Source organism: Cynocephalus volans, chromosome 1 (assembly GCF_027409185.1).
Source record: "Cynocephalus volans isolate mCynVol1 chromosome 1, mCynVol1.pri, whole genome shotgun sequence".
NCBI classification, from domain to species: domain Eukaryota; kingdom Metazoa; phylum Chordata; class Mammalia; order Dermoptera; family Cynocephalidae; genus Cynocephalus; species Cynocephalus volans.
The window spans coordinates 232223641-232237911 of NC_084460.1; the positions used below are offsets into that span (position 1 = coordinate 232223641).

At 36.5% G+C, this 14271-nt stretch overlaps 1 protein-coding gene across 1 annotated transcript in view; it reads right to left on the reverse strand.

The window, feature by feature from the left end:
- Positions 1 to 2129: 2129 nt before the first annotated feature.
- The window catches only part of FIGN (fidgetin, microtubule severing factor), a 126733-nt gene continuing 114591 nt past the window's right edge, over positions 2130 to 14271 (reverse strand). Inside the window, exon 2 of the mRNA XM_063077851.1 lies at positions 2130 to 4384. Within this exon, the coding sequence (XP_062933921.1) occupies positions 2130 to 4376 (2247 nt within the window). The 5' untranslated portion in view covers positions 4377 to 4384. The remainder of the gene's footprint in view (positions 4385 to 14271) is intronic.

Here is a 14271-nt window from a genome sequence, read left to right on the forward strand (position 1 = left end):
GTAGGATATCATAATAAATTAAATTATGGTTCATTTGTTCAGTTTTTAGCAACATGAAAAATAAAAAATGGAAGTAATGATCAAGCATTATAAAATTTCAGAAATATGAAATTCCTCATTAATTTTCTCTGTGTTAAATGTTTCAGAGAATCTGACACTGTGGATGAGATCAGTAAAAAATTTTTAAGGAAAAAAAGAAATAACAGAAAGACCTTTCTTGGGACTTCTCATTGCATTTATTTAAATTTTTTAAAAATGTACATCACTTATTGAATACATAAAATGCCAGTGCTTTGCAACAGTTTTGTTACTGTATCTCTAAACTAAAAAAGGAAAGAAGAAAGAAAAAAAAAAACAGGAAAAATACATTCAAAAAGCCAGGCTGTTCTGCTATGCACGGGCAGTGGCTTTGGAAGGCTACAGCCTGCACTGTGACTGTTCAGAGGCATTGCCGAACATCAGCCAGCTATCAATGAAAAGTTGCACATAAAGCATTAAAGGATACAAAGAACAACTTGGTGGGAAGCAGGAGAGGAATAGGAAATTAAGAAAAACGCCACATATGCCATGGGGGGCAGGGCACAATGGACGGAGATGGAAGTAAGCATAAAGATTGATGGTTTGGAAACTAGATTTATGGGGAAAGACTGGAGAAAGCAGAGTAACATGTTTGGCAAGCTATATTGCAGCATATGTGTCCACTTACAATTTTCTACTTTACTTTTCAAGAAAAATGTAACAAAACTGAGGTAGAAATAAACACAGGAGCACTACAGCCCAGATTTCAAAAGGAGAAGCAAAATTGCACTGACAAGAGTGGAGTCAAAAAGTAGGTGAGGGGATGTAGAGGTTCTTGGTGGATACATATAAGTTGGTTGGTTGTTTTTTGTTTTTATTTGTGTGTTTGTTTGTTTTGGTTGCTATCCTCTGTATTCTATCAAACAGCAAAGCAAGCCTATAAACTAGATTAGTGAATAGAATGACACCATTCCCAGCAGTTTTAAGAGAAAACTTTCAAACCAACACCACTACCATCTATGCAGTAAAAGGCAGTCATAGTTTTTAGGTACTGTGACTTTCAGGGTCTTCAAAAGGTCTTGTGGCTGACTATTCTAGACATTAACACAAACTGAATAAGTAGCTTTCCATTAACCAGTGTACCTTTTAAGAATATTTTCACTTAATTATCAAGGAGCAATGTACTAAGAACCCTTGCAGTTATCGACATAAAGAATTATTCTGCTCTGGTTAATTCCCCATAATTAGTAAAAGGACTTTTTTTTTTGTAATCCTTCCATTTCTACTTTAAATTGTAAATATTCAGTTGTATCACACTTCAGTATTTTTCTGGATACATTCAAAGTAATTTTCCTTTCTATTTTCCAATTGTTGAGGTAAACATACATTATAATATAAAGTAACATTGAAGCCTATCCTATTACTCTCAGCAGTACATAGTGCTTTCAACACATTCCTTTGAGGTACTGTACAAATCACAATCGCTTTCCTGAGTTTTTGCAGACAAGAACATTAAAAGAAATGAACTGCAGAAATTAAGGTCCAGATTACCGTTACCCTGTTTTACCTGTTCTTAGCTTAATACTGCAGAACAGACAGGATTGAGGAATACTGTTGCTCTTAAAATGGCAAAAATCTGGTTTTCTGTCGTAACACAACCGTTCATCTCTTTAGTCCAGTAATGTTTGAAGTTAAAGCTCTTTATATTAGCACATGCCACCAATGTAATTGTGAGGCAAACAAAAAAATAAAGCACCACTCCAGGCACTTGACAGCAACTAAATCTCGAGAACAGCAGAATGGAATCAACACATGAGGTTCATGTCCTTCTGAAATCAACACACTTGCACCTTGGCTCCTTGGTGAGTGTTGTCTAGTTTGAACTGAACTGAGCATCCACGTATGCTTTCTGTCATCTGGGGCTTTCAAATCAGAAGCTCTCATTTGATGCATTTTTCCTCCAAATCTACCCTGACGCTAAAGATGCAACTTAATCGTCATCTCCCCCAGTACCCTTTGTGATTTAAACACTACTGGAAAGGGGCTCTATTCCCTATGTAGCAGGTTTCATGTGTGTGTGCCAACATTCATTACATTTTTTAAAGAAGTTATTACTGACTGCAACCAAACATTTTGTTCCATTCAACATACATATCAAGCTCTTTTTGAGATATGCTAGGCTGAATCTTGCAGAAAGCATTTTCAAAGTCTTGATATGTAACGGGCCTCAACTGGCTGGGCATAATGGCTGAAAGGTCTGTGGCTGGCATGGCATGGAGGGGGCCCACCGCTGCTTCCTGACACAAATGAGCCACGTCTAGTCCAGAAAAGCCTTCTGTGCGCTGGACGAGCAGTGCAAACTCCTTGTCATTGAGACAGTAATTGTGCTGTGAGAGCAGTTGTACTATTATCTGGTGCCTCGCTGTGCTGTCAGGAAGGGGGATTAAAAGTCGTTTCATGAAGTACCTCCGAAGAGATTCATCTATTTCTTCCGGTTTACTGGTGGCACAAATTACTACGATTTGGTCCTCAGCCGAAGTTAGTACAGTGTCCAGCTGCATCAGAAATTCGGTTCTCATCCGACTGACTGGACTGTGTTCTTCACTCACTTGAGAGGAGAGAAGCATGTCAATGTCACTAACAAAAATCACTGAGGGCTGACGACACCTGGCCACAAGAAAAGAGGCATGGATAATTTTCTCTGCTTCTCCTATCCACTTGGTGACTAGTCCAGAACCAGCAATTTTGAAGAATGTAGCCCCCAGCTGACTAGCTATGCATCTGCCCAATAAAGTTTTGCCTGTTCCCCGAGGTCCAAACAAAAGGATGCTCCGAGGTAAGGCCGTCAGTCCACTGAATGCATCTGACCTCAACACTGGCCATAAAACCTCCTCTTTAATGACAGCCTTCACCAGATCGAGACCAGCAATGTCATTCCAGTCCACTGGAGGTCCTTGGGTGATAATCTCATTGGTTACCAGGTCAATGAGGTGCGTGTCAGTATTCTTCAGTTGCTCGTCCACAGAGTGGTTGGATGAGGTAGCTGCACGGAGTCCAGGACCTTGCATTGGGTGAGAGAGGAGCTGCCTGTGCTCGTCCCCATGCTCACTCATTACTGGTGACGTGTACTTCCCAAAGGATTCACTGGATCTTGATCCCAATGAATTTTTAGCAGTACTGTAGGAAGGAGGGGTCAGAGCCCTACTGGACTGGCTGCTGAATTTCCTTTGCTGTTCAGAGGACATTAGCTGCTTCGTTGGCTTAAATGCTAAGGATGATGTTTCAGCACTTCTGTCAAAGCCATTCCCCCGATTTGTGTTTGAAATGCTGTTGTCGGGCATTCTGTACATAGGACTCTGTGTAGATCTCTGTTGGCCATAGCTGTAATTTCCATAACTGGAGTCCATATCTCCTTGCCCTGCCATATAGAAAGCTTTTCTTTTGAGAGAACTTGCTGAACTGTTTGTCAGAGCTGAGGGTGCAATGGGTGTCAAACCATGACCCTGGTAGGTGTAGCCAGGAACAGTGGTTGGGGGCAGGGGGGTGGGAGCGGGAATTCCTGAAGGCAGGTATGCTGAAGGAGGAGGGGGTGCACCCCCGGGGCTGTACCCAGACCCTACAGCAGTCTGAGGAGGATAGTTAGCAGAGGGATAGCTATAACTGGAGAGGTTAGAAGTCCCATTGTAGCCTGGGACCAGGGCTGGTGGTGGAGGAGGTGGTGGTGGTGGCTGCAGGAGCCCAGAGCTATGCAAAGGAGATGGATGGGGTGAAGGAAGTGCAGGTGCTGGCTGGCTACTGTAAGTCGAATGCAAATATGATCCGTTGTATCCTGGGGCATATTCCTGAGATGGGAGCCCTGCATGAAGACTAGGTACAGTGTGGCTTCCACAGGTACTACTTGAATAACTAGGTTCTGTCAGGTTGCTGGCCACCCCAGGAGAGCTCCCTATACTTGCAGAGACATCTGCTGGAGGGAGGGCTGAACTGACTCCAGCTTTGCTGGCAGTGATAACATCGGGAACACAGTTCATGGGATAAACGGCTTCTGAATTCAAGGAAGGCTGCCAGGGTTCACTTTCATTTTTCCGACCATTCACTAGTCCTGATGATGCATCTGAATAGTTGCTGAGTACGGGACGGTCCACAGGACCTTCCAAAATGCCAGAATACTTCTCTGCATATTTTTTTAGTAGGTTGGATGCAGTCAGAGCAGATATGTCATCGTTCGCCCAGGCATACTGATAGGTGCGCTGCAAATGACCTCTGTAAGCTTCAACTTTGTGGGCAGGAGACCGAGTAGTTGAGGTGATATCAAAGTGCTGTTCTGGCCACTGGGCATGCTCCGGCGTCCACTGCATCTTCAAGCCTAAGGATTTGGGGGAAAAAGTTAATCTACTTAGATATTTTTCAGAACTTTTAAACCTTTTCCCCCAACTTCTTTTGTTACCTATTATTTTCCATTAATGATATCCACATTACGAAGGATCTCCACAGGTTATAAAACGTATTATGATCTCTATAATAGGTACTTTTTCAAATGGACTAAATTTCAGCTTTGTATAAAAAGCATACTGAATTACTAAAAAAAAAACTTTGTAGAAGACCAAAATTTTTTTCATCTGGAATAAGCAAATCTATTTCTGTCAAGCCCGTCAAGTTACTTGCTATACCCAACACACACACAAACATATATATATATGTGTATATATATATATATATGTACACACACATTCCTGTCAAATTAGAATTCAATCACAGGTTCTTACCAAAAATATGCATACATTTTAAATATCTAGCACATGACAGTATTAACATGTACAATAGCTATCCTGTCTCTTCACATCACAGTTTCTGTTTTATATTTTAACCAATATAAAAATGAGACACAGCTGACAGATCACATCTAGGATACCTCTCTTATTTGGTACTGAACACCTAGTTAGCACAGTATAATGCTCCCTGCGCAGAACAATATGACACAGACATAGCAGGTCATTCCATAATCCAACTCTCATCTAAAGTGGCCCACAACAGTTTCAAATCTGCTTCGTGGAGTGCAGCAAAGCAATCTCCCAGGCAGCGCTCCACCGCTTTCATCGCAAAGCCTACAACTCGGTATGAATTACAACTGGCTCCTTTCTGCCTCTCAGTTCTGTTGTTGAGTCTCTGGAAAAAAAAACACAAGCATCACTTGTCTGTCGGTCTTCTAGCGTTCTCCCTTCTTCTCTTATAATCCCCCCTCCTCCATTATAGACTCCAAGGTACTAAGAGGATAATATATATATATATGTATATGTGTGTGTGTATATATATATAATATATACAAATACATATGTGTGCTCATCATATATATCTATACAGATATATATTCGAGAGAGAGAAAGGAAATAGGTGAAAGAGAAAATAAGAAAAGAAAGAATATGGATTCTAACTCTTCACATTTCTAGAGGAAGCCTAGTATGGCATAAGCCCAAAGAGTAGAGAGATAATGAGATCATATGAGTAATTCCATCATCTGCTAGATTACTAATTGAAGCAAGGTGACTATATAGCAAACTATAAAACAAGTATTTTCTTATTTAAGAGAAAATACCAAACAGTCAGAATCAGAGAATTGTTTAATTTTAAATTTTAAATAGGTCTTAGAAATTACCTTATTTCACAAATTAGGAAACCAGGACTCAAAGAGATTTCTAATGTACCCTCGAGGTCTCACATACAGTTAGTTACAGAAGAGGACTGGAACTCTGCCCCCGTATTTCCCAGTGCTGGCTCATCCCATTCTCATCTCTGCTTGGTTTGAACACTTCCTATCCTGGTACAACTATATTAAGCAGGTTTCCTTAATCTCTTTTGTATTACCCAAAGTGAATTTTGCAAACTTTCTTGTGCCCTCTGGCAGAGATTCCTTGATAAGGAAGCCTGGTCTAAATGAAGCATCTGTGGCATTAGCTCCCTTCTGAATTACCACAGTCTATTTTGACAGCTTCCCCCCACTTTTGTTCTCCTCCCCCAACCCCTTTAGCTCTTCATTGCCTGACTCTGGCTTCTGACATGGCCAGCTTTGACTTACTGAGCTAAACTGAACATAGCACACAGTTTGGTAACAGAATGGTATGTTGATTCCCTTCTGACTCCCTCTTCCTTGTTTGCAAAACCACTGCACCAGACACTGGAAGTTAATTAGCAGGATGATGCTGTGCTAATTGTGTTAATTTACAAGGTTTTAGTCAAAGAGAATCATGCCAGGGCTGGCACTGCTGTCATGCTTCCAACTTAATGATTAAGAAATACTGAAAACAAGGTGGGAAGCATTGCAGTAATTACACAATAAATGAATAAAGCAACAGGATTCATTTGCAAATATATTTTACTGCAGTTGTACTCATTTGCATTTGGATTTTTAAAAGGAACCATGTAGATACTCATTTGCAAATCACAAACTCAGTTAAATTAAGTCTGAATGCTGCACAGTACAACTTAATCAATCTATATATATGTAAAAATACTTGTATATGTAATATATTCTTTCCTCACTATCCCAAATCTTCTTGTTTCTGTTTTAAAACTCTATGTATTTTGAATAATCTCATCAAATTGGAAAACAATATTATAAAATCCTAATAAAGTGCAGCTTGCATCATTTCATTCAAAGAAACTCTGTGGATGAGTTCTAGGAAGAACTAGTGATATTCTTAATTGTTTCTGCTTTCTCAACATTACTTTTTAAGGGGGAAGAAAACACTCCACAAAATAGGTGAAATGACCGAAACCACACTTAAAGTGGAAAAAATGCAATTTTAATGAAGCAGCATTTCAGGAATCATACTTTCATTAAATTCAACTGGAAATTATTAAGAGCAAATCATCAGGAACCAATCACAAGTAATCAGTATCTAAATTCTTCTAATGTCATGGGATTTACTCCAAGCTTTATAAAAAGGAGAGAATATTAATGTGACTGTAATGTAGAACTGTCTAAAAGATCTATAAATTCATTAGTCCTATAAATTATTTCTAAAGAATTTCTATTAGGTTTTTTTCTTTAAAAGGTTATCAAAATACAGAGCAAATAAGAACACATATGCCATGAATAGCAATTTGATTAGATTGTTACATAAGAAACGTGAGTAAATGTCTTGAATTAAGACATAATTGAGAAATAATTTAGAAGTCACAGGCAATGGAATTTGCCACAACACACACACACACAAACACACACACAAGTAAAAGGTCATGGCTTCCTTTTAGTTAGCTGAGCTAAGCCATGGTTGTCATTAGTTAACAAACATACAAAACAAACAACATTCTAAAAAAAATACTGTGTTCTCTTTTAGAAAAATAAAACTGAAATGAAAACTAAATGAAATTTAGATTTAGAATAATTATTTTTTAAAAAAGCAGAAGTGGGAACCCTTCACTTGTATTGGCTTAAATAATGTTTTCTTGTAAATTAATTATTTATAAAAAACCTGCAAAAATGTTTAATAAGTTACAATCACTGTAAAAGACAGGAGTATACAGTTTAAATAAAACAGATTGTCCATTTTCTCTATTTCTGCGTAGTTTAACTCTAGCAAAACTAGTTAAATTTTGTGGATTTCTATTTCATCTGAAATTAAGCAAAGATCCTATCTACAAAAATTATTTCTTTGGAACAACTACTGGATACACCATTGCCTTTTGATTCTCATGCTATTTTGGGGTGTGTTTACCAAGATATTTGAAAGTTTATTTATTAATGCACACTAAATAGCAATAAACTTAGTGGGGCTGCCAAAGGCAAGACTGAATTTTGATTAACTTTAATGGAACAGAATTGTTCACATCCCCCAAAATGTAAGAATTTATCCAGTACTTTGAAATCATTAATGTTATTTGAAAGCATAAGTTAATAGCTAACCATAAACTAGGACTTAATATTAGTAGGAGCTGAAGAAGCCAGTGTTCAGATTGTCCTGGCCTTGGGAGCACAAAGAGCCTATTCATTGGTTTCTTGAATTTTAACACTAATTGGAAGTAATACCAAGCTTGTTTTTGTTGTTGCTGTTGTTGTTGTTGTTCTGTTTATCGGTGGTTCTGATGTGAAATGGAAAAAAAAAAAGCAGAGCCAAATGTTTTTTGAACAAAAAAGTCATGTTCCATTTTATTGTATTGCTGTTACCTGTGAGTGGGATGAGGCACATTTGTGTCACTTAACTGGGCGCCCAAATAATGGCATGGATTTCAAAAACAGATTTCTTAAGGTTTCTCTTCAGAACATGAAGAGGAAAATCTCAGAAACAATACTATTTTGACATTATTAGAAACATGACTCCAGAACAATAATTCTCACTGTTGTTTGAAAACAGTGTAAACAGATACAGTAAAAATTTAGAAAACAGGAGAAGAAAAATAGTTCTTAAAGATAATGGAAGAATTGTTCCAAAACATCAATTTTTATTTTTGAAAGGGTTAGAAAATTCTTAATACAGCTGGCATATTTTACAATGCAATATGTTTGTTTTAAAAATAAGTAATAAATAGAAAATTGCTTTTAAGATAATTTAGCATAAGTGTTACCAGGGAATGACAGATACAACAATAAATATCTGAGCATTTTGTTCTAGGATGAATTTATATATATATAAATGAGTAGGTTTATATTTCCCTTATAAATGAACAGTTTGGATGACATTTGCCATTCTTATCATTAATGACCATTTTATGACTTAGGTTTAATTACTAAACAGTTATGGCCTTGTTGTTTTACCTCTTCAATTTCACTCTTTAACTAGTTTTGAAACAAAATAACTGTAGCCTCTTCTAAAGTTCTGCCACAGCTTCAAAATTATAAAAAAACAGTTATATATAGAAAATGAAGGGTATAAAAACAATCTTCAGAATGCAAGGAACTTCGATATAAAAGACTGCGTTTTCTAGAATCTACATTTAGTATATATTCCTGGAAATATTAATAGAAATTAATATTTCCAGGAATATTACCCCATCCCTAATATCCGTATGCTACCCATCAGGTCTAAAAAAACTGCTTTCTTCTACCATGCTCCCACAGGATAATTCTGGCTGCTAGGGACCCTGCCTTCATTTGCAGGTTTTTTTCAGACTTCCTAAGGGCAGGCACCTGAGGCAAACACCTGCAGGCATAGGGGGTTGCTTGCTCTAGGATAGCTGCATAGTGCTCATATAGGCCTGCACGACATTACTGTACCTATTACATTCCTTTGGGCTACTGTAACTCTGAACCTTTCATTATTATTTTTTTAATATTTTAAGAAATTTAATATGATATTTAGCAAAGTTCTCTCTGGAAAACAATCACTACTGGGGTAAATATAGCAAAGTAATTAAAATAGTTTACAGCAACAGATTCATCATCATCTCTTAGGTCAGAAATAACAAAACTAGTGTATAGAGCATTCAAAATTTCAAGTAAAGAGTAGCATATTCACTAGGTAAGAATACAGGTTTATTCAGCAAAGAGCCTTCTGAGAGAGGGACCACAAACCTTCTGGTACTGAAAACTGGGCCTGTGCGATATACAAATATAATTCCTCAAGGCAGTGATGACTAAATGAAATGTTTGAGGAGACGAAGCGGCATTCTCCTTGTGTCTACACGTCCTCGTAAGCCAAGAGGCCAACTCAGCAAGTATTATTTGCACTAACCCATTTGATTTGGAAACTTCTCAGCCCATTTCCTGATAATTCCAAGCCTTAAAATATGATGTCAGATCTAAAGTAAGATCTATAGTAAGAGGAAAAGTGAGGGAAAGAAGCACTGAAATTACACATTCTCGTTAATCTAATTTGATTCCATCTTTAGAGCACCAAAATTTTAGAAGTCCTTTATAAGCTGAATGGGCTAGAGTGACTGCCATATTTAAGCAACAAACTGAAGGTCCATTATGTGCAAAGCTTTGTGGTTCAATGCTAAGAAGTTAAATCAAGGATATCTGTTGGTTTACAAGGTGATGAAAGCTTTTCAGCTTTCTGTCTTCATCATAATTTCACATTATAAACTCTCTAAAATTAGACTCTTTCATTTTCGAGGTTGACAGAACTTTAAAATGACATGGTCTAATCGAGACAGCCTCACTTGCAATTTGATATTTCACTTACTGTGGTGTCCTCTGGGGTTGGATACTATTTGCATAACACAGTATTTTATTTGGAGCCATTGCTAGATTGTTGGAATAGAAAAGAACTGAAGAAGCATAAAGAAGGTTCTAGAATTTTGTTTAAAGAATGAAAATTCCAGGCTTTAGAATCAGTCCCCTGGCATTGCTTATTGTGTCGTCACTTAGTTGTTCTAATCTTGGTTAAGCCACTTAAGCACATCATACTTTTCTCAGCTATAAAATATGGATGATAATGTTATCATCCTCCTTATTGGACTGCTATTAAGATTGCCTAAAGTAATAATATTTTGTGAAAATATTTTCTAACTATGAACTGCTACACAAATATTTATTATTATCCTTTTATTTTTAAAAATCCAAAGATGCATTAAATACAAAACAGAACAACACCAGTTAGACAGAAAAGAAGTAAAATCACTCCCAGAATTTATAAACCAGTATTCCTTCAACCTCAGGACAGTTGCCGAAAAGGAAATTTTCCAGTGGGAATGTTGGTCATGAGGAAGGTATAGAAATTATTTCACACTCAGCAAAACACAGAGCATGATCGCTTCAATCAAAAAGATGTTAAAAATTTGAAATGTTTTCACAGTCTTTTTTTTATTTTTAATGTTATTTGTAAACTCAGTGTTTTAGAGACCAAAACTTAGAAACAAAGTATTTAGACGTTTGATACCAGATAAGAATGATCTCAAAACTTGCAGTCTCAAAATAAGATATTCTAATTATATAACTTAATACTGTCTACTGATTTTTCTCTCTAAATCACACTTTCACACCTCATGACTTCAAATTATAATACATTGTGCAGCAAATCCCCTTCCCCCCATTTCCACCTTATTTACATAAAGCAATTCTTTTTAACAATCATGAAGGCATTTCTGGCTAGATAGTCCTTAGCAAATGTAATTCAGGTACTTTACCCTTTAACAGAGAAATTGCAACCTCACAGCCTGAGGGCAGCACACAGTCTGCAACTGTGTTTTCCTGGGCAGCACAGGGCTTTAATCACTCAACTTAATATATATATGTTAAAAAAATCATACTCACATATTTCCCATTTTTAAGACAAGCTAAGAAATCTTACACACTCATTCTTGCCTGGCAATAGTTGGCTGAATCTGAGGGTTGGCTCCCTCCTTTGGATATTGCATACCCTTTCCACTTTGTCACGGTGCCCCTACTCCCTATACAACATCAGGTATTTTTCTGGTATCTGCCTGGTCACATAGGCATTTGAATTTATGACTTCCCTCTAAAGCTTCAAGCTCTAGTTTTTAACTAAAGTACATTTTCTAGAAACTAGCAAGTATACTGCTGTAAATTTTTTTAAAAGATGTGATCATTAAAAAAAAAAAAAAAAAAAAAGATGTGATCATTTAGAAGACAATTTTTCAAATACTATCTTTATAAGAGGGCATCCCTGCTCTCTTAACCAGAGCACAGGAAAAATAATTGATAATTTTGTTGATTCAGTGTCATTAGTTCAACCATGTGGAATGATGGATAATGCTATATTAAAAAAATTGGTCCTAGATTGCTGTTTCTTCAGTCTTGCTCCCTCTGCTCTGATTTTCAGATATTATTGCTTGTTATTTTCCATATATCCATCTCTACTGTTCCTAATGGTCCTTTGAATATGCTATAGGTTTTGATCCCACAAACCAAAGATTAATTTAATAGTAAAGCATCTCCTATTAATCAATTACATGAGCTTTAGAACAACTCCTGAAAAATTGTCTAAGCTACTCCAAATTTATGTTTCTTATTCCTTACAGAAAGTTGATGGGTGGATGGTATCTGGGTTACTGGCAGATATTGTTCCATATGTCATCACTTTGAGCTTAGTAAGAGCCTGTGTTCAATGTTGTGGGAACCATGACTTGCTATTTATTAGATGGTATTTACCCTGTCCTTAAATTAAATTTGTGAGTAGCTTATGATCTGAATTAGTTTCCCTAAAATGTATTAAATTTTATTCACAGCAAGAAAATATCCCCTCATCAAAACATGACCAAATGTGACAATGACTATTTTGCCAGTATCTTGTACTGAGGATGAAATTTGGTATGCACGGGTCTCATTAGTTTTAGTATGCAAGACATATATAAGAAGATGGCTTGCATTTATGAGGATGAGTGCATAAAGCACTTATGCAAAACAAATTACTGACGAAATATCACTTTTAGACCACTGAGCTTATATGCAATATATCATCAGGATAGACACAATATCGCTTAAAGTAACACAAGAAATCATGATCATAATTCAAGTAAGTACTTTTTTTTTCCTATGGGAGTCCTAAAATTTCCAATACTTAAAGTATACTTGTGAATATATAATTACACACACACACACACACACACACAAATCCACATAGTTTAAAATTATAATTTAGATTGATTTTTTGGGGGGGTGGGGTAGGTTTTTAAAAATTTTTGAATAATAATCTGAAGCCAAGTAAAAAAAGTATCCAAAACTCATACATCCTATGGTGAGTAATGCAGAACATATGACTATGCATATGAACGCTACTTAAAAAATACAAATAAATCATACTCTGAATCTTATTATTTAGTGTCAGGTATCATCAACTATTGCAAGGGAAAGAGTCTGAGGTAAAAAAGACTGATTTTCTCATATTGAGACAAATGATTTTTGTTTATGCTAGCTCTCTGAGTTTTAGACAATATAATCAGTTTAAATATAACCTTTAAAGTTGTTACTTTATGGCAATTCATTTTTCATGCCATCTCTTCCCTTTTTTCATTTATGTTCTTCAATCTATTAAGGCCATCTACCCATCCCTCTATTTCTTTTTGTCATATAAAGATCGCCAGGACATACCACATATGTCCATAGGGACTGCTAGGGCTAATGAATATGTATGTTCTGTGTCACAACAGAGCATTCCCCTTGTTCTGAAGTATCAACCCTCTTATGTGTGTAAATAACAGGTGAGCTGTAGCATGCAGGGATAAATGGGGTTAACACAACCTGAGAGCCCCATGCGAGATTCATAGTATTCAGCCTACATGATTGACCCAGAAAGAGAAATCCAAATGCCTGGATTTCCTAAGTGTTTTGAATCTTTACTTTTAAAAAGGACTTTGCAGAGATAATAATTACCATTATCCTAAAAGTCTAAGGTTATTCGAGTTGATTCTCAAGATACTCTTTTACCATATAAAATACATGTGCACTTTTAATTATCACAAACCTGGCATAGTACCAATTATGACATAGCTGGTTTATTTCCTCAATCACAACCTTAAAATGTTATATCAACCATTATGTGCACATACAGCTATTTGTAAATAGTTATTTGCATGTATATATTCTGTTTCAAGTATCTAAATGCAAAGCTCAATTCAGTTATATTTAAACTGAACTCTGTTCATTTTTGCTCAACACACCAAGCTGACAAGGGTCAATACACAAATTCAGAATCTCCCAAACCCCACGACCTTGCATAAGATGAAATTTGCATTCATCCTCTTTTCTATGTTACTCTGGAACCTTACTCTAAAAGACAGTTTACATAAAACAAAATAGATAAATAAGGCTGCTTATTTAAATTGAGGGCTCGCTCATTTAATTAGACAAAGGAGTAAGAATCTTATTTATGGATTAAGTATCCAACTCTTCAACCATTCTCCTTAAAAATTCTTTGCTTTATGTGACTCTAAAGTGTGCAAAGCCCAGACAAAATTTGTTTAGGTTGTTTATGCATTTTTCTCTTTTTGGCAATTCGTGCATTAATTTTTAATACAATAGCAAAATAGTGTCTTGGACTTTGAAAAAAATATTCTATAGTCAGGGCTGGACGACATAGTGCATTAATTCAGTGTCCTTCACTCTTGGGACCTGTGTATAATTTAGTCCAGTCTGAAGAAATAACTTTGATCTGAAGGCAGTGGAAAAAGCTACATATGAAATGAGTTGTGGTAGGTTTAGTGCTGTTTTTTCCATATAAGATGACTTCGGAAGATAAACTGCTTTAGAACACAACCAACACAGTCCAGGATTAAAAGTGGAGTGTTCTTAGCAACAACAGTAGTTTCCTCACCTCTACATTCTCCCCACCCTACCCCATTCTGCAGTCTGGTGAA